This window comes from Gorilla gorilla, chromosome 8, assembly GCF_029281585.2.
Source record: "Gorilla gorilla gorilla isolate KB3781 chromosome 8, NHGRI_mGorGor1-v2.1_pri, whole genome shotgun sequence".
NCBI lineage: Eukaryota > Metazoa > Chordata > Mammalia > Primates > Hominidae > Gorilla > Gorilla gorilla.
In genome coordinates this window covers 115,768,582-115,794,509 of record NC_073232.2, presented here as the reverse complement: position 1 = coordinate 115,794,509, position 25,928 = coordinate 115,768,582, and the positions used below count along the sequence as shown (strand labels likewise).

General features: G+C 52.0%; 1 protein-coding gene across 1 annotated transcript in view; it reads right to left on the bottom strand.

The window, feature by feature from the left end:
• NEURL1 (neuralized E3 ubiquitin protein ligase 1) overlaps positions 1–23,308 on the bottom strand; it is a 96,366-nt gene extending 73,058 nt beyond the window's left edge. Inside the window, exon 1 of the mRNA XM_004050046.5 lies at positions 23,175–23,308. Coding sequence (XP_004050094.1) covers positions 23,175–23,259 — 85 coding nt within the window. The 5' untranslated portion in view covers positions 23,260–23,308. The remainder of the gene's footprint in view (positions 1–23,174) is intronic.
• Positions 23,309–25,928: the final 2,620 nt, after the last annotated feature.

Genomic DNA, 25,928 nt, shown 5'->3' with positions numbered 1-25,928 from the left:
GATTACAGAGAGCCAGGGGCTTCCAGTACTATCAGCTCAGTGGAGACACAGAGGAGATGAAATTTGGGGCCAGCTCAGGCAAAGGCCAGATGTGGGCAGGAGAGGACTCACTACGGAAACCAGCCCCTCAGGCTGACCCACCTAGCTCCCAGCTCACAAAGCCATTGTGTTGAGTAAATGAGGTCAGAGGTGTGGGTCTTGGGGCTCAGGGCCTGGTACACAGTAGGAGGTCATTAAACAGTAGATATTTCTTGTTTATTATTAGAAGTTTAAAGAAGGTGAGTAATGGTATAGGGCAGGTCACACAATGGTGACTCACACCTGTAATCCCAACACTTTGGGAGGCCAAGGCAGGAGGATCGCTTGAGCCCAGGAGTTCAAGACCAGCCTCGGCAATATAGTGAGACCTCATCTCTACAAAAAGTTTAAAAATCAACTGAGCGTGGTGGCACATGCTGGTAGTCCCAGCTACTCAGGAGGCTGAAGTGGGAGGATCCCTTGAGCCCAGGAGGTGGAGGCTGCAGTAAGACGAGATCACGCCACTGTACTCCAGCCTGGGTGACAGAGTAGGACCTTGTCTCAAAAAAGAAAAAAGAAAAGGGAGGGAGGAAGGGAGGAAGGATGGAGGGAAGGAAGGAAGGAAGAAAGGAAGGGAGGGAGGGAGAGAGGGAGGAAGGAAAAGGAAAGGAAATAAATCAGGAAGTGTAAGTCTTCCAGGTTTTTCTTCCAAAGAAGGAAGGAAGGAAGAGAGGGAGGGAGGGAGGAAGGAAGAAAGGAGAAAGGAGAAAGGAAAGGAAATAAATCAGGAAGTGTAAGTCCTCCAGGTTTTTCTTTCTTCCAGAATCGTACTGGTTATTCCAAGTCCCCTGAGGAGGAATCTACATTTTTCCAAGCTCTCCAGGCAATTCGTAGGCCCTTAGAGAACCACTGCACTGTGCCATATCACACCTCTAAACTCTGCTCCCTTGGCCTCTCTGGCCCTCTGACCTTTCCTGATTCTCCTTGTACCTCTCCCACACCTTCTTCATGGTTTCATTCTGTCCACCCTGTGATATTTCAACCACTCTCATGGTTTAAGTGACACCCACTGCTGATAACTCATTGTGGCCCTGATCTCTCTTCTGAGATTCAAGCTCACACATGGAGTTGCCAACCCAGCGTCTCCCCCAGGATATCTCAGGGCTCTTCTGACACACCCTGGCCAAAACTCAACCTATCATCTTTCCCTCCAACCCCCGCCTTCTGCTTGGGGTCCTAATGGGATCACCATCCTCCCAGTCACCTGAAAACCTGGCACCAGGAATAATCTTGGATTATTCCCTCACCCTCACCGCCTGCATCATTCAGTTATCAGTGCTGCCAAACACAACCTTTTATTTTTTTCTTTTCTTTCTTTTTTTTTTTTTTTTTTTTTTTTTTGAGATGGGGTCTCACTCTATCACCCAGGCTGGAGTGCAGTGGTGCAGTCTCAGCTCACTGCAACCTTCGCCTCCCAGGCTCAAACGATCCTCCCACCTCAGCCTCCCAAGTAGCTGGGACTACAGGCGCACACCACCACACTCGGCTAATTTTTTATATTTTTGTAGAAATGGTGTTTTGCAATGTTGCTCAGGCTGGTCTCAAACTCCTGGACTCAAGTGATCCACCTGCCTTGGCCTCCCAAAGTGCTGGGATTACAGGCATGAGCCACCACACTCGGCCAAAGCACACCTCTTAAATATGTTTCAAACGTGTTCCTTCCTCTCTTGGACCACATCTGTAGTTCAGGCTTCAGCATCCCTCCCCTAGACAACTTCACTTCCTTCATAAGTGGTCTCCCAACTTGTCCCTCTTAACTCCATCCTCCACAGGGTAGCCAGCGCAATCTTTCCAAAAGGCAAATCTAAAACTTTCAATAGCTCCTACTGCCCAGAGACACCTAGGGTCTGTGTGGACACTAGTTCATTCGTCATCTGCTTTCACTTTCACGGCTGAGCTAAATGTTTCACTAGGTGGTGATTTGTTCTTGGCAACAAGATGATCTTTTGCAAATGAGTGTCTCACTGACCTTGCAGAAGTGAAAGTTTACTATACCTTTATAAACAGCCTTGGCTAATATACTAGCATGACTGCTAAAAGAGCAGTGACTGGAATTTTCATAGTAAACAATGCAGCATCTTCTGCCCTAATTTCCCCAGCACCAGGGGCCTTCTAGTTAGGATTCCCCAGGCCCACACTTTCTAACATCTCTCTTTCCTTTTCCAGTCCCACACTGGTCAGTTACAGCCTCCTACGTCCCAGCTGTGCGTTTCCTGTGAAAAGAATAAGTGAGTAAATGAGAAGTTATTTTAAAGGACGTGAAGTGGGGAACTTCCTCTGGAAAGAATATCTAAACATACACTTGATGTTTCTTTTTTTTTTTTTTTTTTTGAGACAGAGTCTTGCTCTGTCGCCCAGACTGGAGTATGGTGGCGCAATCTTGGCTCACTGCAACCTCCACCTCCCAGGCTCAAGCGATTCTCCTGCCTCAGCCTCCCGAATAGCTGGGATTACAGGTGCCCATCACCACACCTGGCTAATTTTTGTATTTTTAGTACAGACAGTTTCACCATGTTGGCCAGGCCAGTCTCAAACTCCTAACCTCAGGTGATCCACCTGCCTCGGCCTCCCAAAGTACTGGGATTACAGCCATGGGCCACCTGCCCAGCCTGATGTTTCTTGAGTAGACTGAGATAGAGCTAAGGCCACAGGGTGGTGAGGTGGACGGGGAGAGGGGGCTGTCCAGAGAGAGCCCCAAGGCTGGCCTGAGGCACCTAGAGTTGAGCACACCCCTGTCGGTGGCCCTGGGCATGCATGCTTCCTGCCCCACTCCCTATCCTACGTATGGGGCCCTTAGGGTCCCTGGGTTTTGAAGTAGCTGCCCCAAATTAATAGCCCAGTTAATAAGTGTCAGAGTCAAGGTTTGAACCCAAGATCTGCCTGTCAATCTCACTCCCTTGCCACAGTGCCAGGGGCTACTCCCTCTGTTCCCCACCAGCCCTGCCCTCTCTGTAGGGCTGGGGGTCTGAGCAGGAGGACTTCCCCAGACAAACTTTTGGGTCTGAGGGGCCCGACCCTGCAGACTCAGGAGTCTAGAGTGAAGAGAAGCCCAGGGGCAGATGGCCCAGGCTGGGGCAGGAGGGGTCAGAGAGCAGAGGCCTCAAGGAGAGTCCACACTCCACTTGACAAGGAAAGGAGCCTGGGCACAGAGAGGGATAGTAACCAGCCCGGGGACGCAGTCCATGGCAGGTAAGAAACACTCCCTTTGGAAGGCCGAGGTGGGCAGATCACAAGGTCAAGAGATCGAGACCATCCTGACCAACATGGTGAAACCCCATCTCTACTAAAAATACAAAAAAAATTAGCTGGGCTTGGTGGTGCATGCTGTAGTCCCAGCTACTTGGGAGGCTGAGGTAGGAGAATTGCTTGAACCCCAGGAGGCGGAGGTTGCAGTGAGCCAAGATCATGCCACTACATTCCAGCCTGGCAACAGAGCAAGACTCTGTCTCAAAAAAAAGAAAAAAAAAGAAAAAGAAAAAGAAACATCCCCAACTCAGTTCATCCAGGAGACCTCCTGGGAGAGGTGCAAAAAGAAAAAGAAAAAGGAAAAAGACTGAGCCTCTGGGACAGATGGGGGAAACCAAGGCTAAAGTCACACTGACAACAGCGGGGTCAGGGCCAGACCCAGCTCTCCCAGCCTCTTGGACACCTCTCCCTCTCCTCTCACCTCCCCTTCCACCTCTCCCACAGCCCTCCCCTGGCCTCACTGCCCCAGGCCTCACACTAGGCTGCCCCAGAGGCCTTGGGGGATTCCCAAGCTGCAGACCACTCCAGTCAGATTCATCCGCACCCCTGTCCTCCCACCCCCCACCCTCACCAGCTCCTAGGCCAGAGGCACCCTGGCCCCACAGTATAGAGGTCTGAGAACCAGAGGACCAGGGGCCCTGGGTTCTAGACCTCCACCTGCTTCAACTTGTCCTGTGAGTCTGGGTAGGTCCCTGCTCCTCTGTGAGCCTCAGTTTCTCCTCTGTGAACTGACAGAGTTGGACATGACCCCAGACACTCTCCATTCCTGAGGCACTAGGCGTGGCTCGCGGCTGTCCGCAGTCTGTGAACCTGGCAGGGGCTGAGGTATCCCAGGGCTAGCCTCTGTGGCACAGGCACCTCAGTGAGCCTTGGAGAGGCCACTCAGGCCACACCCTGGGGCAGGGCCCAGTGGGGCCTCCCCAAAGCCCCCAATGCCTCCCAGTGAAAAACAATGAATTTCATTCCAAATAAGGGAACTACAGCAAAGTTCCCTGCCACGGCCCAGTTCCGGCTGGTTTATGTTAGCTGGACAAGACTAAACAGACCTTCACATTCCCAGTAGTAAGCACTAAAAATGAAAATGTGCCTGCTTGTCTCTGGAGCACTGGGGCAAGGGAGAGGCCAGTGCTACCCTGAGGCCTCCCGAGAGGCTCAGCAGACCTGGGGGCTGCCAGGGAGGGCTACTGGGGAGCGAGCAAGACTTCAGCAGGCAGCAAAGCCGGGTGGGCACCGGGTGATGGTGGCCATGGTGGCCTGGGGGGGTGTCAATGGAGAGGGGCAGGGGGTCCTTTATGTCGTAGAGGTAGGAATGTGACAGGGAACCAGAAATGAGAAGGTAGAGGGAGAGCAAAAGACGGGGAAGGAGTGAGGCAGCCAGAGACGAGAAGACCCTAGGGGCCCCCACCACCTGCCTTGACTGGGAGGCCAGGAGGGAGGGAAGAGGGGAGAGAAGGGACCCAGCCGCTTCCTGGACAACACAGCACCTTGTTCCCAGGCCCCTCCTGCCTCCCTCAGTGTGGACACAACTAGCTTAAGATAAGAATTTAATTATTTACAAAACAGAGACACCTGAAGCCCTCCCCTTTCCCACACAAGCCTCCCTTCACACATACCTGCCCTTGAGCCCAGCCCAACCCTGCGGGCGCTGGGGAAACTGCCGAGCAGCACAGCTCCCGTCCTTTTTATGTTTGTTTGGTAGAGACGGGGTTTCTCCATGTCACCCAGGCTGGTCTTGAACTCCTGGGCTCAAGCAATCCACCCACTTCAGCCTTCCAAAGTGCTGGGATTCCAAGCATGAACCACCTCGCCCAGCCAGTTCCCATCTTAGAAATGACTAAACTAACACTTGGAGGGACAGAGAAGTGCCCTGCCCAAGGTCACCTATCTGTGGCTGGCAGAGCCAGGACCAATGGTCCCCACAGCTTTTGAGTCCTGTGAGTTGGCTGCACAGCCTCAGGCCACACTGTCACTGGTCAGCCTTGCCTCATGGCTACACATAGGTGGCTCCATCTCCATCAACTCCTTGCCCACTCCCAAGAGAAAGCCCCTCTCTGTCCATCCAAAGTTCTCCACCATTCTTCAAAGCAAACCCCTTCTCCTGGAAGTTCTCCCTGATTCCATTCAGCCTAACTGACCACTCTCTCCTCTGACTTCTGACCTCCCTCTGCCCGAGTGATCAGCAGCACAAGTTCTATGAGGGCAGAACCATGTCTGTCTCCAGAGCCTGGCACAAGGCCTGACACCTAAAGAGCACCCAAAGAACATCTGTGCCATCAATGAATGAATGAATGAATGAAGCAATGGTTCCGTCTTGCTCTTTTCTGGGCCCCAGAGCCTGGTATTCAGAAAATGTCATTTCAACAGAGAACTAACTGGATGTGGCTGCGGCAGCCCTGAAGAGCCCATAGAAGAAAAGTTTGAATTCCCCAGAATCAGCCCATTCTTGCATTAATTTCAAAACATAGTTGAGTGCCTACTGTGTGTGCCAGGCACTGGTGGTGGTGATACAGCAGTAAGCAAGAGAGACAGTAAAAAATACAGACAAGCAAGCAGGCCTGGCAGCTAGTGTGATCAGTGCGAGGATGGTGAAGCCCAGGGCAGCCAGAGAGGGACAGCAGAAGCCATCTAACCCACCTGGTGGTCAGGGAAAGCTTCCTAGAGTAGGCGAAGCTAAGCCAAGACCTGAAGGATGAGCCCAACGATGGCAACCATAGCTAATATTTATTGTGCTTTTATTACTAGTCAAGCATTACCTCAAATAAGGAATTAGGACATGGAGAAGTTAAGCTTTGAGGCCCAGGGAGCCAAGACAAAGTCCAATTCCAGAGTCTATGCTTTGGCTACAGTGCATTCTATCCTGCCTACCTTTCCTCTTCCCTCCTTGCACCCCAGGTCCCCTCAGATGCTGCTGGAGAATTCCAGAGGCCTGCTGGGCTGCACCAGCGTCAGCATGTGGGTTGGGTTTCCATAGCCCAGTGGGACCCCCAGGCCTCTCAGCCTCTCAGGTTCCATGGCCAGGCCAAGAGAGGGGGCCTGGGGGTCCCTGCAGACCCAGAGCTCCCCCTGTGTCCCTGGGACAGACTGGCTGGTGGAGAAAGTTCCCCCTCTCCTCAAGTGCCTGAGTTTCCTGCACTTCAGGGAAAGGACTCTATCCCAAAGTTGTCCTTTCAGAGCACAGAAGAGATTGCCCTAGACCTGGAAAGCATGTCCCCCACTCACTCCTATCCTGTCGCCTGTTTTGGTAAAACAAAGGAGGGCCTCTGAGATGGGGAAGTCCACGTGCAGCAGGGTGGATGCGGGCTAAGAGGCCAAGTCAGGAGCCCCCCCATTCAAGGCCCACTGGCAATGGTGTGACCTGGGCAGTGGAAATGGGAAACAGCGGTGGGGGGTGGCCTGGAAACATCCAGGAAATAAAGCCAAGACCACCTGCCTGAGAAACTTCTAGGGGGGTCTTGAGCAACACCTGGGAAGGAAGAGGGCTTACCAGAGCTCAAAGCCCAGGACAAATGGAATGGAACTTTTTCTTCCCAGCAACTTTAGCTCTCCAAGAGAAGGATCCACATTGGAGGTAGCAAGAGAGAAACAGAGGAGGGGTGTGGGTGGCAGTCCTATATAGACACAGATGTTTCTCAGGCAGGGGTCAGCCCAGCCAGGGGTGAAGAACAGCTCCTCTGGGTCTCAGCCCCTCAGCACAGCACAAGGGAGACAGCTGGGCCCCTTCAGAACCTGGCTTGCCACATGTCTTTGCCCACTGCCTGGCCTAGGTAAGAGCTGGCCTATAAGGAGGGGGGCTGTTGGCCCAACCTGGCCCATCTCCCACCCCACAGAGCCACATGCCAAGCCCCAGGGACCCAGATTTAACATGTCCCACTCGATGTGTGCTCACTCTCCCCAGGGGCCGCTCAGCACACGTTAAGATCCAATTGGCACTAACTGGACCAAGCTGGCAGTGCCCAGGGCAGCCTGAGTCCTGTCACCATGGATTTGACTCACCAAGCAAAGCAGTGGCCGTGGGTGTCTACGGAGCCCACCATTAGTGTCATTTTGGGAAGCTCAAGTGAACATGGATGGTGCTTTGTGAGTCAACATCACTGTCTGGCCAAAGCTTGCAGCCAGAGACCTAGAGCTTATAAGTGACTTACCCACAAACAGTCTTACACCAAGGCCAGGGCTGGAGCCTGGGCCTCCCAGGTGTCAGCTCAGAGGTTGCTCTACCGGCCCCTTCATCTGCTGATGGCCCCAGGAAGTCTCCTCTAGAAGAGGAAGGAGTTTCTAGCTCTTCCCTTCCTCCCAGGGTACAAGACCTCCACCCTGATCATCAAACCCCACCCAGGGAGAGAATCTCAACCCAATTCCAGAATACTGAGCTCCAAAATGGACTCTTGACCACAAGACTGAAACACAATCACAAATCCTGGACCCTGAAATGGAAACCTGCCCTCCAGGAATGGAACCCTCATCCTCAACCTGGAACCCATACTCCCAAATGGGAGCCTCAAGATCAGCCCAAAATCTTGCCTGCAGAAATAGCACCTTCACCCCAAAATACCACCTCATGCCTCAGGAACTGAGAACCTTAGCACCAGACAGAAAACCTCCACTTTCAGAACAAGTCCTGAATCTTGGGGAGGGAGCTCTCTCTTCAAAAGCCGATCTGGCCTCTTCTTATACAGAAATAAGCCGCACAATGACATTTCGTTCAATGACAGATCACATATAAGACAATGATCCCATAAGATTATGACGGAGCTGAAAAATTCCTATCACCCAGTGATGTCGTAGCCATGATAACATCATCGTGCAATGCATTATGTTACCTTTTCTATGGCTAGATGCATAAATACTTACCCTTGTGTTACCACTGCCTGTGGTATCTAGCACAGTAATGCTATATAGGTTTGTAGCCAAGGAGCAACAGGCCACAACACATAGCCTAGATGTGCAGGAGGCTACACCATCTAGGTTTGTGTAAGTGCACTCTGTGCTGTTCCCCTATGACGAAATCGCCTAACAACACAATTCTCAGAATGTGTCCCCATTGTTAAGCCACACACAACTGTATTTGGTTTCTTTCTTTTTTTTTTTTTTTTTTTTTGAGACAGAGTCTTGCTCTGTCACCCAAGCTGCTGGAGTGCAGTGGTGTGATCTCGGCTCACTGCAGCCTCTGCCTCCTGGGTTCAAGTGATTCTCCTGCCTCAGCCTCCTGAGTAGCTGGGACTAACAGGTGTGCGCCACTACACCCAGCTAATTGTTTTGTATTTTTAATAGAGATGGGCTTTCGTCATGTTGGCCGGGCTGGTCTCGAACTCCTGACCTCAGGTGATCCACCCGCCTCAGCCTTGTGCTAAGGAGGTGAAGCTAAGCCAAAGCCACCCAAAGTGCTGGGATTACAGACATGAGCCACCGCACCTGACCCTGTATTTGGTTTCTTTAACACAACCTCAACTTGGGGGATCAGATGAGGAAACCCAAGATCCCTAAAACAGCTTCTTTCACATTTTGCCGTGAAGGAGGCAGGACTCCCTCATGCACGCAGAGCCCTAGTTTCCCGGCGGGCTGCCCTCTGAGGCCGAAACTTTCATGTGAGTGGCATTCTGCTCCCTCATGACCTATCCCAACCGCTTCCTCCAACCCCTGGGCCCACATCAGGGTCTGCATGTCTGGCTGGTCTCCTCAGTCCCACAGATCTGCAAACGCCAGCCTCAGAAAGGGAAAACCCCTTCTGCCCCTCTCAGGCACTGGCTAAGCCCTCTCGGCCCTCCAAAGAGGGGGTTTCCTGCATGGGACTTGCAGAGGGGTGGGTGAGAAAATCTGTCCACCCAGACAGGGCTGGCACTCAATTGAGTCCAAGGTCTGCCGTTGTCCCTCGGGGCTGGAAGAGAAGTCAGGGCGCTCAGAGACAGAAGGAGGTCCTGGCTGTATCCTGAGGATGAGAGTCGCAAATGGATGTCACCCTAATGCTGATTCAAAGAGGCCCCATGAAGAGACCCAGGAAGAATCTGAACGAGATTTGGAAGATCGGACTTTCACAGTCCTGTGGCAATTCGGACTCAGTGTCTCCTCTGTAAAGTGTGCTGTGAATTCTGTCATGGGAGGGGAGGGGGGTTGGTTACATGCTTTTCAAATTCGAGGGACCTGACCCTGTGAGAAGTCCCCAAGCCCAGGGGCGGAGACAAACAGGCGTTTCCTCCTCTCCCCACTTTCCCAGCTGTTGCCTGGTTCTCAGCCGCTCTTCCGCATTCTGTTTTACTACAGGGCCATCCATCCAGTCCCTCTTGCTTGTCCATCCCTTGACAGTTTTATAATTTAATAAGTGCTGAGCCCCAGGGTGGGGGTCTGGGGCTTTGATCTCCACTCTGGGAAAGCCAGAGCAACCTTGGCCTGTCCCGGCTGATTTATGGCCACCTTTCAGGGGCTTGTGTGTGGCTGGGAACTGGCACCCACAGGGAGGGGAACCACCTGAGAAAGCCTGGCTGGGGCAGGGCTGCAGGTCCCTGGCAGAAAAGAAGCCAGGTGCACATCACACCGCAGGTGCTGCCTCTGCCCTCCTCGGAGCCACCTGTGACAGGCAGAGAGGACATTAATAATTGATGGTGTCCCAAGGGGTAGGGATGGAACCACAGCTCAGAGCCTGCCCAGCCTGCTCACCTGTCTCTCTTCCTGGCTGTAAAACCTCACACCCACGGCAGGAGCACAGGTCCCAAGTGTGCACACCCTGACCTTCCACAGAGCCCCCGGGTGCACATCGACCACTGCCACAGATGTCAGGATTCAGAGATGGCACAAGCAGCTCCCCAACAGCTCCCTCTCCTGGACCCACCTCCAGAGCTTCAAGTTGACCTTCTAAAGTATCTCCCGAGTCAATCTGCTCGCCTGCCCAACTCTGACAGAAGCCACACCTCTCTCCTTGCATAGAGGACTGCAGTGGACTCCTGCCTGGCCCCTCTCCACCCCTCCCCATCTCTTGCCCCAAGAGCCTACTAGCACATCTAAGTGATCCTGTCACTCTTCTGTTTAAGGCTCTTCAGTGATTCCCCTCAGGCGTCACACTCCAAGCAGAGGAGCATCTGCATCACATTTAGGGCCAGCACTTGTCCCCCTCAGGTGTTCCTCTGGAGTCAGCTTCCAGCAGCTCCTAAGAGTATCATCCTGCAAGGTCAGAGCCTGGGGATCTTGTTACTGCTTGGTCCAATCCAGCTGTATGACCTTGGGCAGGTCAATTTCCCACTCTGGGGCCAAGGGGACCTGAGATGAGAAAGCAGGTAGGGCAAAACAATCTCCATGATACATTTGGGTTCTGATGTTTGAATCAGTGGCCACCAGCCCTTCCACCAGGAACCAAGCACAGGCCTGACTTTGTGCCTGTGCTTGGTACCTGCCAGACCTTCTCCCTTTGGGAAGAATGTGTTTAAAGGAACACTAGCTGGAAAGAGTAGGGCAAGAAAAGGAAAAGAAAGCAGAAGTGGGCCGGGCACAGTGGCGCACACCTGTAATCCCCGGTACTTTGGGAAGCCGAGGCAGGAAGATCACTTGAGGTCAGGAGTTCAAGACCAGCCTGGCCAACATGGTGAAACCCTGTCTCTACTAAAAATACAAAAATTAGCTGGGCGTGGTGGTGCACACCTGTAGTCTCAGCTATTTGGGAGGCTGAGGCATGAGAATCGCTTGAACCCGGGAGGTGGAGGCTGCAGTGAGCCAAGACTGCACCACTACACTCCAGCCTGGGCGACAGAGTGAGACTCCGTCTCAAAAAAAAAAAAAAGCAGACAGCAGACATGAAGGAGGAGGAGGAGGAGGAAGAAGGGAGGACCCTCCTGCCAATAAGGACCTACTGAATTGGACAAGGCAGGGCCGTGAGTATGTCAGGGCAGAGACCATGCCCAGTACTCACCTCTCAATTCTCCACACCCAGCACCATGCCTAGCTCAGAGCAGGCACCAATACATGAAATGAATCAGCTAGAATATCCTTACAGCCTCATTCTACCCTGATCGGGCCAGAGCGCCTCCTCCCCTCCCTCTCAGGGGCACCTGGACACCCATACTTGGACACACATACTCTGGACTGCCCCATGCCCTGGAGAACATCAGCCTCTCAGCAGACACCAGGCAGGGGCTGGGGCAAGCCAAGTGGGAAGGATGAAGGTGAAAGCCAAGAGCATGTGGACCTGCCATCATCTTAATCCTAGCAACCTCGCCTGTCAACATTCTCCCTTTTCCGTCCTCACCCCAACCGCTGGAGCAGCCAGGATGGCATTCTAGGGCAACAAGGCTAAAGAAGGCCATCTGGGTAAGCCAGCAGACATACTTCCCTCTTCTGTCCCCCCATCCCAAGAAGGGCCCTCTCTCCTCCTCCTCCTCCCCTGTCCCCACACGGTCTGTGACCAGCAATGTACTTCCACGGACAGAATGAGTGAGAAGCGGGTGGGACACCTCTGAGAGGCAGGGAAGCAGCTACTTAATGATTTTCTGCTGAAAGTTCCTTGGCCAGGAGGGCTGGGGTGACTCTGGCCAGGGCTCAGCCCTGCTGTACCCGGCAGCAGCTCTGGGCCAGTCCTGAGCTCCTTCTCCTAAGAACACCCTTCATGTGGCCTCCATACCCAGCTCAACTGGGGTAGTACTGCCCCGTCTAGGGTGCTTTTTAAGATACAGAAGAGCTGGCTGGCTGGACATGGTGGCTCACGCCTGTAAACCCAACACCTTAGGAGGCTAAGGTGGGAGGATCACTTGAGGCCAGGAGTTTGAGACCAGCCTGGGCAACATAGTGACATCCTGTCTCTACAAAAATTAAAAAATTAGCCAGGGCTGAGAGCAATGGCTGAAGCCTGTAATCCCAACATTTTGGGAGGCCAAGGTGGACAGATCACCTGAGGTCAGGAGTTCAAGACCAGCCTGGCCAACATGGCAAAACCTTGTTTCTACTAAAAAATACAAAAATTAGCCAGGTGTGGTGGTAGGTGCCTGTAATCCCAGCTATTCGGGAGGCTGAGGCAGAGAGAATTGCTTGAACCCAGACACGGAGGTTGCAGTGAGCTGAGATCGCACCAGTGCACTCCAACCTGGGCAGCAGAGCAAGACTCCGTCTACCAAAAAAAAAAAAAAAAAATTAGCTGGGCTTGGTATTGTGTGCCTGTAGACCCAGCTACTCAGGAGGCTGAGGTGGGAGGATCGCTTGAGCCCAGAAGGTTGAGGCTGCATCAAGCCAAGGTCACAACCACCACACTCCAGAGCCTGGACAACAAGGCAAGACTCTGTTTCTTAAAAAAAAAAAAAAAAAAAAAAAAGATACAGGAGAGCTATTATTTTTTTAATGGCACATTGGCATTTGGAGCGGCCAGTGGCATTTAATCGGCAGGGGCCAAGGATGAGAAATGAACAGTTCATGCCTAACATGCTAGTAGCTCCCCATCTAGGAACTGAGGCCAACCCCTACTCATTTTCAGGTCACTTCCTAGAGAAACGTTCCCTGATCCCTAAGACCAAGTCAAGTTCCCCCCTTATAGCTCCCTAGTTTCTCCTTCAAAGCCTTTACCCAGAGATAATTGTTTGGGTAAGAAATTAAAGAAATAGTGGAGAAGAACTGTTAAAGATAGCGGGGCCTCTGGCCTCCAGGAGGTGGAAAGTAAACACCCCACCCCTGTGGAGCGTAACCCCCCCACCGCTTAAGTGTGGGCTGCACACAGTGACTTCCTTCCAAAGAATGCAATAGAAAGGGAGGAAAGTGTAACTTCAATTGCACGATGGAGAAACCTGACAAGCACTCCCTCAGCCAGGCGCTCAAGGTCAACATCAACAGCAATGAGTCATGTTGACAGCATGTGCCATTGATATGATGGGAAATGGCACTTTACCTCTGTGGTCTTTTGCTCCAAAACCTAAAACCGCAATCTAATCATGAGAAGAACACCACAAAAATCCCAATAGAGAGACAGTCTACAAATACGTAACCAGTAATCCTCAAAACTGTCAAGGTCATCAAAAGCAAGGAAAGTGTGAGAAATTGTCACAACCAAGAGGAGGGAGACTAAGAAAACATGACAACAGGCCAGGCACAGTGGCTCCCGCCTGTAATCCCAGCACTCTGGGAGGCCGAGGAGGGCAGATCACGAGTTCAGGGGTTCAAGACCAGCCTGACCAACATGGTGAAACCCCAGCTCTCTAAAAATACAAAAATTAGCTGGGCGTGGTGGTGTGTGCCTGTAATCCCAGCTACTCAGGAGGCTGAGGCAGAATACCTTGAACCTGGAAGGCAGATGTTGCAGTAAGCTGAGATGGCGCCACTGCACTCCAGCCTGGGCAACAGAGTGAAATTCTGTCTCCAAAAAGATAAATAAATAAATTAATTAATTAATTAATTTAATTAAATACTAGCCAGGCATGATGGTGCACACCTGTAGTCTCAGCTACTCAGGAGGCTGAGGAGGGAGGATCCATTGAGCCCCGGGGGGGTGAGGCTGCAGTGAGCTGTGATCACACCACTGCACTCCAACCTGGGCAGCAGAACAAGACCCTGTCTCAAAAAAAAAAAAAAAAAAAAAAGCCGGGGGGAGCACAGCATGAGCTCTAGCACATATATGTTAGCAATTGTGATCTCCAGATTCATTTTTATGCATTTGTCATTTTTGTTCCCATCTGTCTTCCCACTAAAGGGTAAGGTGGAAGTGGTGAGCACTCACCTATTGCATTTCTCACCGTATCCGCGTGCCCAGGAAGGTGTCTAGCCCACGGCTGATGGCCCTCAGCTGATGCTTAGTTTGTTAAACAATGAAATGAGCTCTCCCACCCACCTCTTACCCTCCCCATCAGTGCATCCCACAAACCCCAACTCTCATCCTCAGAGAACTTCAGTTCCCAAGCCTAGTGCCAGAGCCCCACCTCCCCTTGGAACTGTCACTAGAGCAGAGAAAAAGCCAAGGCCTCCCACCTGCCTCCCAGTGACTCCTGCTTATTCCCTCCTCCTCTTCTCTTATCCCTTCTTTTTCTCTAAGTTCTGCCCTCTTACCCCCTACAAGTGTCAACACCTGCTCATTTCCCAAAGCCATCCGGGGAATGACTCCTGATAAGCATCTTTTAATAAACTCTGGAGCTGGATCTGTCATCCAGAAGCTATATTCTCCCTCTCCCCAGCCCCCCACCACCTCCCACTTCCTGGGCTGGCCCATTAGCGCCTCTGGTCTGGCCAGGCGGGACCCACAGGCTCCACAGGGCCTTTGGACTCTGGCTTGCTGGAAATGGCCAAAAGGCGGCCCAGGCTATTTGGGAAGCTGGCCCTCCTATCGACCAGCTTGTCTCAGCAGCCGGGGCCAGTTCTGCCTGTGCCACCGAGCCTGATGCTGGCCAGTTCACTTCCCTCCATCCCTGAGGCAGGTTTCCCAGTCGTTACCAAGGAGACCACTTGCATCCTGCCCAGGGCTGCCAAAGCAACCGGCTCAGCGTCAAGCAGCCCCTCAGCTCTAGCCCCTGGGTGTGCAGGTCCAGGAATGAGACAGGCACAAACTAACAGGAAACAGGCGGCCCTGGCACACCCTGGGCAGTGCCCAGCTCCCACCCTCCTTCCTATCCTCACTCTTCCTCCTTTTCTTACTGCTTTTGCTCGTCCTGCCTCCATCTTGGGCTCTGTGATTTAGAACCAATGCCTGTGCCTCACTGTGCACACCTTGGAAGTGAGCACATGCCATCTGCTATGGACTGAATTTCACCCGCCCCCTCAATATTCATATATTGAAACCCTAATGCCCAATATGACTATATTTGGAGATAGGGTCTTTAGGAGGTAATTAAGTTAAATGAGGTCAGAGGGGTGAGGTCCTGATCTGATAGGATTAGCGGCTTTATAATAAGAGGAAGAGAGAAAGGTCGTTCTCGCTCTATATGCACACACCAAGGACAGGCCATGTGAGGCCACAGCAAGAAGGAGCCACCTGAAAGCCAGGAAGAGGGCCCTCAATGGAACCTGACAGTGCTGGCACCTCGATCTCAGACTTCCAGCCTCCAGGACTCTGAGAAAATGCATTTCCATTGTTTAAGCCATCCAGTCTGTAGTATTTTGTTATGGCAGAACAAGCCGACTAAGAAGACACCATCCCAGAGGGCCCAGGAAAAGAGTCCTAATATGGAGAAATTCCCCCCAAGATCAGTTTCCTCGCTGATCAGCTTTGGTGTCCTGAGTAGAGATCCCAGCCCTGCTCTTTCCTAGCTCAGTGTTTCTGGGCAGCACTCTTCACATCCATTAATCTCAGTTGTCTCATGTATAAAATGGGGATAATAAGAGCCTGGCACAGTGGTGTGCGCCTGCAGGCCCAGTTACTCAGGAGGCTGAAGCAGGAGGATCGCTTGAGCCCGGGAGTTTGAATGTAGCCTGGGTAACATAGAGAGACTCTGTCTCTACAATAAATAAATAATGGCCCACGCCTGTAATCCCAGCACTTTGGGAGGCCGAGACGGGCAGACCCCCTGAGGTCAGGTGTTCGAGACCAGCCTGGCCAACATGGTGAAACTCTGTCTCTACTAACAATACAAAAATTAGCTGGACTTTGGTGGCAGGCGCCTGTAGTCCCAGCTACTCAGGAGGCTGGGGCAAGAGAATCACTTGAACCCGGGAGGCAGAGGTTGCAGTGAGCTGAGATCGTGCCATTGCACTCCAGCCTGGGTGACAAGAGGGAAACTCCGTCTCAAAATAATAACAATAATAATAATAATAATAATAATAATAATAATAAAGTGGGAATAATACCTACCTCTCCTTTACGGGGAGATTAAATGAATTTATTTACATGAATACACCTAGCATCAGAACTTGGGCTTCTTAAAAATCCTTTCATTGCTGGTTTTTTTTTTTTCTGCCTATGAGCAATGATCCTGCTGCCCATAGCTGTGGGTTGGAAATGCTTTCAGACTTGCCCATGGGAACTCCAGATGAGCAGGTCAGCTTGGCTGTCATGCCCAGCCCTTTCAGCGTGGCCTAGGACAGAAGGCTGACAGCCTCTGTGAACCTCTCAGCAGCTCAAGATGCCTCATCTCCTCCTCTCCCCAGCCTGCCTTCCACCACCATTGGTGCTGTTGAAATAAAATCACTACATGCATCTTGCTCAAAAGCTGTCCATGGCTCCCAATGCCTACAGGATAAAATCTAACCTCCTCGTCCTAATATCATAGGCCCTCCAAGATATGACCCTAGCCTACCTTCAAAGATTGACCTGTTAACCTCCCCACTGGGGACCCCACATCCAGGCAAGAGGACTGCTCACCGTCCCTGAACACACCCTGTGTTTCTCTGCCTCTGTGCCTTTGCTGCCAGCCCACTCACCAAGACACCTTTCTAGCTCCCCTCCAAATCTCCCCCATCCAACTCTGGGCTCTCCTCCTCTGAGAAGCCTGGTCCCACCTCCTCCAAGCATGCAAGAGTAGGACTGTTCTGAGGCCCCAGAGTCACAACAGTTCTCAGATCTTGAGGACCCTGTTAAACACGCAGGTTTGAGGGTCCCATCCCCAATATATTCTGAGTCAGCGGGTCTGAGCTGGGGGCTGGGAACCTGCATGGTAGACATGCTTCCAGCTAATGCTGATGCAGGCAGTAGAAAAACCTCACTCTGAGAAACACTGGCCCCAAAGAACCACAAGTTTCCTCCAAAGTGTCTAAAACCCTAAAGAAAGCGTAAGGGGGAGGAGGCTGGGAATTCCAGACTAGCACAGCCCTCCTGATCTTCTAGTTAGCCAAGGGAGAAAGCATCAAGAACCCCATTGTGTGCCCTTTCCCGGCACTGGGGCTCTGTCCAGAGACTCAAAAATTACTCCCCCATCTCTCTCCCACAATGAAAGACAGAGCCCACCCAAGGCTAAATGCTACAGGGGCAGGATAATACAGCGATCACAATAATAAACTCTAAAGTCTGAGAGCCCTGGCTTTGAATCCCAGCCCCATCAGTTTCTAACTGTGTGGACTGGGAGAAGTTACTTAACCTCTCTTAGCCTCTTTTCCCCCATCTGTAAAACAGTGACAATGCTACCTCCTTCTGTAGGTTTTTGGGAGGTTATTAATGGAAATAATCCACATATAAGAACTTGGTACAAAGTAACCACCCAGTGCATGGTAGCTATTGTAAATATTATTAGGATAATTAACATAACAGGGTTCAAAGGTAAAACTGAACTGAAAACCAACAGGGCATGCAGGATGGGTGCTCTGGGTTCAACACGGGGCTGACGCAGCCAGTCACTCTGAGGAGGCCACCAGGCACCCCCTAGATCCGTCTGCTGCATTCCCGGGGGTGGAGAGCTGGATGAGCTCACCTAATCTGCAAGCGTCATGACAACCAAGGAAGGAGCCCAGACAAGAGCTGAGGGAAGATCTGTGGGTTGACCAAAGAATGGAGACCTTGAATATCCCATTATGGTGACTGAAGGGGGGAAGGGTATGATGAAGATAGTACTTTGGGAGAATCACTCCGGCAGCATCGAAGGAGGGACCGGAGGCAGAGAAGCCAATTAGGATGGCAGCTGTGGCAATATCTGGGATGAGGACTCAGATAGGGGAAGTAGCAGCGAGAATGTGAATGCAGAAAAATGGCTAGAGGCTGAGCACAGTGGCCCCAGCATTTTGGGAGGCCAAGGCAGGAGGTCTGCTTGAGTCCAGGAGTTCCAGACCATCCTGGGCAACATGGCAAGATGCCATCTCTTAAAAAAAACCTACAGAAATAAGCCAGGAGTGGTGGTATGTGCCTGTGGTCCCAGCTACTTGGGAGGCTGAGGCAGGAGGATCACTTGAGCCCAGGAGGTTGAGGCTTCAATGAGCCAAGATCCACCACTGCACTCCAGCTGAAAGAAAAGAAAAGAAAAGAAGGAAGGGAAGGAGGAAGGAAGGGAAGGAAAGAAGGAAGGAAGGAAGGAGGGAAGAAGAGAAGGCAGGAAGAAAGGAAGGAAGGGAGGGAAGGAGGGAGGGAGGGAGAGAAAGAAAAATAGCTAAGACCTTGTCCAAGGATGAGCCTTCCCCTGCCCCTGCTCTCATCCCCAGAGAGTAGTGAGGAAATTCAGGGTCTACAGACACTCTGGCCCACCACAAGAATCAAGACCCTTAGTCAACCTTTGCAGCTCCTCCTTCAGCCCCCCAGCAGCCTCAGCCATCATAGAAAAGAGACTGAAAACAACAGGTGTCTCGCTGGTGTCACACCCAGCGAGAGCTGGAGGGGGACGGCCTTCCTACAGCTGTCACAACCAGTGACTTTGTGAAGTATCCAATTCAAGAAGCACCACCTTTTGAAAGATGGGAGGTGTACTCTTAGGTGTATACCCAGAAGAACCCAAAACAGGTGTTCAAACAAAGACTTAGACACAGATGTTCATAGCAGCACTATTCATGAAAACCAAAAGGTAGAAACATCCTAAAGTCCACCAACTGGTGAATGGATAAGTGAAATGTGGCATATTCTTACAATAGAATATTATTCAACCACAAAAGGAAAAAAGGTGCACGCTACAACATGGATGAAACTTGAAAAGATTATGCTAAGTAAAAGAAGCTTGACACAAAAGGACAAATATTGTATCCTTCCATGTATATTAAATGCCTGGAATAGGCGAGTCCATACAGACAAAGAGTAGATTCGTGGTTGCCAGGGATTCGGGGGAGAGGGTAACAGGAGTGACTGCTTAATGGCCATGGCGTTTCCTTTTGGGATGATAAAAATATTCTGGAATTAGGTAGAGGCAGTGGTTGTACAATATTGTAAATGTACTAAATGCCACTGAATTATACATTTTAAAATGGTAAATTTCAGGTTATATAAATTTTACAATAAAAAAAAATGGGCCTGGCGCGGTGGCTCATGCCTGTAATCCCAGCACTTTGGGAGGCCGAGGCGGGCAGATCACAAGGTCAGGAGATCGAGACCATCCTGGCTAACACCGTGAAACTCCATCTCTACTAAAAATACAAAAAATTATCCAGGCGTGGTGGCAGGCGCCTGCAGTCCCAGCTACTCGGGAGGCTGAGGCAGGAGAATGCCGTGAACCCGGGAGGCGGAGCTTGCAGTGAGCCGAGATCCCGCCACTGCACTCCAGCCTGGGCGACAGAGCGAAACTCCGTCTCAAAAATAAAAAATAAAAGGAGGTAGCCCATCCAGTCAGGCACTCAGAAAGACCTGGGCAAGGAGGAAAATCTTTATTCTTCGTATTTTTCTCCAAGAGGCATGAACCTCCTGTGCACCCTACCCCAGTCACTCTGTGTCCGTCGCTGAAAATATATACATAACTTCCATATACATATACTTTCTATTTCATGTAATATATAGATATACACTCAAGCCCCTCCAAGCCTTTACTGTCAGTGCCTTTCCCCCTTCTTCCACACCCTAGGACTCTGCTGCACCCCTTGCTTTCTATCCAGTTCCTGCAGTTCCCTCCATGTCCAGCTCAGATCCTCCCCTGATACCCCTTGTCTGACCTCCGCCCACACATCTGGGTTTCGACAGTACAACCAGGCAAACACTTGATTCCATCCACTCCCTCATCCATGCCTTTCGAGTAGATCTCCAGCCTGGGAAAGCCCAGGGGTGTCTTATCTCTGAGCTGGGCACATGGGAGCTCCTCGGGCACTGCCTGTTGGTTCTAAGCCCAGAGCTACACCGTGGACCTCTCCCATGAACACTCCTAGACAAACGCTGTTCAGAACCCAGTGGGAATCACCAGCAGCAGAGTGGGGTCAGTGTGTTCCCAGGAAGAAGACCAAAGTCTATCACCTGAGAGGCGATGGTGGGGTCCCATGTCATGTCAGCCTAACAGCCAGACCAATCTTAGATCTCCAATCAGTCCCAGGATCCCCATTATACCAGGTCCCTTCCAGTTGTTTTAATTAAAATGGTGAGGAACCAAGAGACTGCAATTATGTAAGGAGAGAAAAAAATCAAGACGGTCAGTCCACCCCTACTCCCAGCAAATTTCTGGATGAGCACTCACAAGAATTAGAGATGAATTCAGGCCGAGTACAGACGCCATCCCAGCAGAACTCTGGGTAGGCAGTTAGCATCACAGCCTATCAGGTCAACACCAACACAATTAGAATGAACTTCTGGCTGACCACTGATATACCAGAGAAGACTCGTAGGTCAGTGCTGATACATTTAGAAGGGAATTGGGAATAAACACTAAACAATTACAGAATAAAGGTGATGGCTCTATTAGGGTAGAAAGATGGGAAGAAGTCCCTAGAAGTCAAGCTGAGAAGGAGGATCAGTGGACCTTGGGTGAAGGACAGAGCCAACAACTGGCTGCCTTCATGGGTACCCTCTGTCCTTCATTTCAGGCTTAGTAGGAGCGGGATCAAAATTCCCATGGTCACCTACAGTGGTGTGTGGATGGGGCCCCCACTCCTGCCTTCTGCCAAAGACCCTAGCCACAGAGACCTCAGATCCCCACAATTCCAAATTTTAGATTAAAAAGATGCAATTAGTTGGGAGCTCTCTGGGTTTCCATAGAGTCAAGGATGGAGCAAGACCTTCTCAGGAAGATAGTCTGTGAATATTAAGGGCCAGCTAACCCCTGCCCCCAGCTAACCCTTGCCCCCTGAAGGACAGGGCCAAGTTTTGCCACTTTAATTTGGGCAAATAATTATTCTTTTCCCTCATTATTCTCACTTGCAGAGAAGGTTGAGCTGAACGATATTCATAGGTTCATTAGGAATCTGTTTCCAATGCTCAGAAACAGTCTTCATACTTGCTAACACTGATAGCTTATTTCTGATTACAAAAATAATACTTATTATAGAAATTTTAGAAAAGAGCAAAATATAAAAAAGAAAAATGCAATCCCATATGATCCCATACCCAGAGGAAATAATTGTTAACCATTTGGAAACTTTACAAGCATTTTTGCTTGTTTTGTTTTTGTTGGGGTTTTTTGCATTCACACCACTTTTTAAACAAAATTGGGATCATACAGTCTTCACAACTTTGTATTCTGTCATTATACTGTGAGCATTTTCCACAGTCATCAAATATTCTTCACAAATATAATTGTAATCACTGCACAGTACTCTACCAAGAATATATACCATGATTACTGAGCATTTAGGTTATCCACCTAGTATAAATAACACTGCCATGAACATCCTAGCCTAGTGCCATAAGTATATATTCCTGCATCTCCACTTTCTTAGTATCAGTTCCTCAAGGTAGAATTACAAGGTCAACAAACTGATTTTTTTTTTTTTTTTTTTTTTTTTAGCAAGGCAGAGTCTCGCTCTGTCGCTCAGGCTGGAGTGCAGTGGAACGATCTCAGCTCACCGCAACTTCCATCTGCCAGATTCAAGGGATTCTCCTGCCTATCTGCCTCCCAAGTAGCTGGGATCATAGGCAAGCACCACTATGCCCGGCTAATTTTTGTATTTTTAGTAAAGACAGGGTTTCGCCATGTTGGCCAGGCTGGTCTGGAACTCCTGACCTCAAGTGATCCACCTGCCTCGGCCTCCCAAAGGGCTCGGATTACAGGCGTGAGCCACCGCACCCTGCCAACAAATTGATATTTTTAAAGTATCTTGACATGTATTGCCATATTAATTTCCAGAAAGACACAACAAATCCATTGATTTTCCTGAGCCAAGTGAAAGCTGAAGTTCTGAAAGAGCTGGAGTATTAGAATGCAGGACAGTGGTCCCGTCTCTCCTCCTCTTCCCTGGTCTTAAAAGTTAACCGTTCAGCAAAAGAAGGGACAGAATTCCAAGTCAAAAGATAGGGGTCTACAGCCTAGCACCTAGCGCCGAGGTCTGGCTGGCTTTGGGAACCTGAAGCAAGCCTTGGTTCTCCTCATCTGTAAAATGGGTATAGTGTGATTAGCTCTGCTCTGCTGACTACCCCAAGCAGTGTCCATGCTCACTGAAAATGTGTTTGAGAAAGTTCGATGCCTTGTGTTAAAGGGCACTATTGTTATCCTTCTCATAACCTGAGGAGCTTAGGAAGTGGGGTATTCTTTGTGAAAGCCCAAGGGCTTCCCTTCCTGGCTTTTAGCCATCATGCCCAGGACAAGTGCCACTGGTTCTGAGGTGACAGAAAAGCACCTTCCGGAAGGAATTTAGTAGGGTCTGAGGGCCCGGGAGGACCCAGCAGTGTCTTCCAAAGGTCAGAGACAGCATTGGAAGATCCAAGACAGGAATGGCAGGCTCCAAATGGGGAAAATGGGCCTAGGGTCACCCTGAGGGTGCTGAGTGGATCTGGGGAGGTGAAGAGCAAAGACATTCCTGGTAAATGTCCCTCTGTTTCAAGGCTCCCAGACCCTCTTTTCTGGGGCTCTGACTGGATATCTGGTCTTTGGGAAAACCAGAAATCAAACTAATTCAATGGATGCAAAAACCCAACGGCTGCAAAGGACCCCAGGAACCAGCAGCTCTGACCCTTTCTTCCAGGCTGCTGTAATCCTGTCCTGAATTTTTAAAACCCTCCCATTGGAAATGCAACTAGTGCTCCCAGCCTGGTCTCTCCAGCCCTAGGGCCGATGGAAAGGAGACCCATCGAGGTGCCTCCCTGGAGACGGACGACCCAAGCTTCCCTCCTCACTCCCCACTCCCCTATCACCTGGCAAACATCCTTTCCCACCTCTTCAGGCTCGCCTAACACCATGGCCTGAGGGGACTCCAGTGACGTTCCCAGTGCCAGCAGACAGAACTGCGCAGACCCCGCGGGACGCCATCCTCCATCACCATCATCGCCGGCTGCCCTCCACCCCCAGCCCACTCCATGGCCAGAGGTGCATCTCCGGCCTCCAGACACGCACAACAGGTGGCGTCTGCCCGCCCTCCCCAACCACACCTCCCTGGCCCTCCACCTGCGCCCCAGTCCTCCAGCAGCGCCCGGCCTGGGAGCCTACCTTTGAGGTTCTGGGGGTGGCCCCGCGGCGCGCGGCTTGGGTTTCCTCGGGGCAGCGAGGGGATACTGGAGAAGTTGTTACCCATGGCATCCGGCCCCAGGAGGTTCGGCGCTCGCGGGTGGGGGCGAGGCCGGGCAGGAGCTGAGGTACGGTGTGCGAGTGTGCGCGCGCGGGTGCGCGCCACCGGGGGAGGGCCCTGCTGGGGCTGCAGCCGGGGGCGGGCGGGCAGCTCCTCTGCTTCCTTTCTCTGGACTTCGCGGTCCTTGGCGGGTTCCGCCCGCCACGGGTGTCCTGGCGCGAGCGGGGCTACCTGCCTCCCATGCCCCGTGGCGGGAGCGGGGGCCACAAGCAGGGCCCTGGGCCGGGGCCGGGGACGCCCGGGGCTCCCCGCTTGCTCCCCGGGACGCTCGGGTTCCGGCTGGGGGTGGGCGGCGCGGCGGCTCCGGCGCGCTCCCCCGGGGCCATAGAGTCAGGGTCCCTGGCGTGGGCGTTCGGCGGCTCCGAGGCAGGCTCGGTCACCGCCCCGCGGAGACGGCCGCGGCGGCGATGTGCGTGGCTCCCTCCCGCCCGCGGGTCTGCGTGGAGCGGGGCTCGGCGGAGCGCGGGGCGTGCTGGGCGCACGGACGCGGCTGGTGTCCCCCGACCGCCGCGGTCCCGCCCGCGCCGGGTCCCTCCTGCGACCGCCGCCCCCGCCCCCCGCCCCGGCAGTCGCCAGGATTCCCTCGCTCCGGTTGTTATGGTGACAGCTGCGCCGGTGAATGAGCGTCTTAGTGACACGCGCGCGCCGGCTAGGCCAGATGTGGCCCCGGGGCGCGCCGCGTTCCCGTAGCCGCAAGCTCTCGGAGGCGCGGGTCGGGGTAAGACATCAGGCGAGTATGGTGGCCCCCGGGGCTGGCCTTATTCCCAGCACGGAAACATGGAACTTGCACTTCAAAACAAGGGGAGCAGGGCCGCGAGAACGCCGAGCTCCCCGGATGCGGGGGCGGGCGAGCCAGCACTAATGTTCGGTTTCCCTAGCTCCAGGTACCGGGCCTGGCGCAGAGTGGAGAGCCCAGGGAAACATGTAAATAAGCGAGCGGATGCTTGGATAAAGTAATTGAGATTAGAACCCCGGCACTTGACCCTCCGTTCTCAGCCAGGCTAGGGGCACTAGGGCAAGGGTTCAGAGCAGGAACCCCGGGCAGTCTCACTGATGCACAGATGCCACTGAGGGCCTTTGAATGCCCGCGGACCAGACTCACAAGCCTGGAGCTCTGGCCAAGCTGAGGGAACAGATCTCCGGGACAGATCATCAGAAGACCACCTGCTCTGAACTGAGTGGTTCTGTTAGCTATAACAAGGTGGGGGAGAGGAGCCTCTGCAGCCTATGGCAGTCAAAGAAGGCTTCCTGGAGGAAGGGGGTTTCAGCAAGGGCCCTGCTCATGTGGCTAGTGCCTTCCTGTAGCTCAACACTGCACCAAGAAGCCTGCAGGAAGGGAAACGGAAGTCATTCTTCTCCTTCCTGGACCCGGAGCATCTCTCCTGGTCTATCAGGGATGGAAGATGTTCCAAGGTTCCCCCCAGGGAATCAGACTTCCTGCTCCTCTAAGTCATCTCTAGCTCACTGCTCTGGCTTCAGCAACTCTGATCCAGAGTCCAGTGAAGACATGGGTGGGCAGGGGGACATCTCATGTATCCTTTTCTATAATAAAGGTTCTTCCCCCAAGTCTCCATTTGGCAGCTCCTCATTATCTAGGCACAATTCGTGTCCTGACATTCCCTGACTGTCCCAACTAAAGGACCCCCTCCACTGTCAGTCACTTTCCACAATATTTCATTTTATTTTCATCATAGCTTTTATATGGAACTTGTTTACAAGTAGCCTTTCCTCATTTATCTTCTGCCTCCCTGCTAGAACATAAGCTCTGTGAGGGGAGAGCACAGGTCAGTCATGTTCACCAGGGTGTCCTTACCCACTGGGGGAATGCCTGGCATGTGACAGATTCTCAGAAAATAATTGTGGAATGCATGCTTCCCACTGTGGGCCAGGAGGCTCCACTGAGATCCTTGGGGGCAGAGCCTCCTGAACCACCCTTTATTTTCCTCTCCTACTCTCCTCTCTCCATCCCCATTCCAGGCATTCTACCCTTAAATGTCTGGGACTCCAGGCAAGCTAGAAATATCTGTGACGGCCACTGTCTCTCTGGAATCTGGAGGGAAAGACAGCCCCGAACCCGGCCTCCAGCCTCCCAGATGCCCAGGATCACGTGTGCAGGCAGCTGCAGATGGCCACAGCAGGTCAGGGATGGCTGTCTTATTTATGGGCAGTATCTTCCCAAGGCTCACTCCCAGCTAATGACTCATGCATCAGAAATCCACAGGCTCTTAATGGCAACACATTCACACATGTGCTAACACACCGCTACACTATCTCACACACTCACACCTATACAAGCACACACACTTATATTCCCCCTGAAATCTGCCAGAATGAAGTCACTGTGAGTGGCCACTAGAATCAGGCCTTTCACAAGTTAGAACAAATATGAGGACTCTGCATAGTTGAGACTCATCCTGCTGGAGTGTGTTTGAAGTACAAGGGCCTAGCTAGGATTTACAGACGGTGGCTCCGGGGAAGCCTGGTGTGGGCAGGGGAGTGGGGGAGTGGATGAGGCCCCAAAGGTAGAGCACAGCAGGGATGTCTTGAACTGCTGACCTCAGGTGATCCACCTGCCTCGGACTCCCAAAGTACTGGGATTACAGGCATGAGCCACC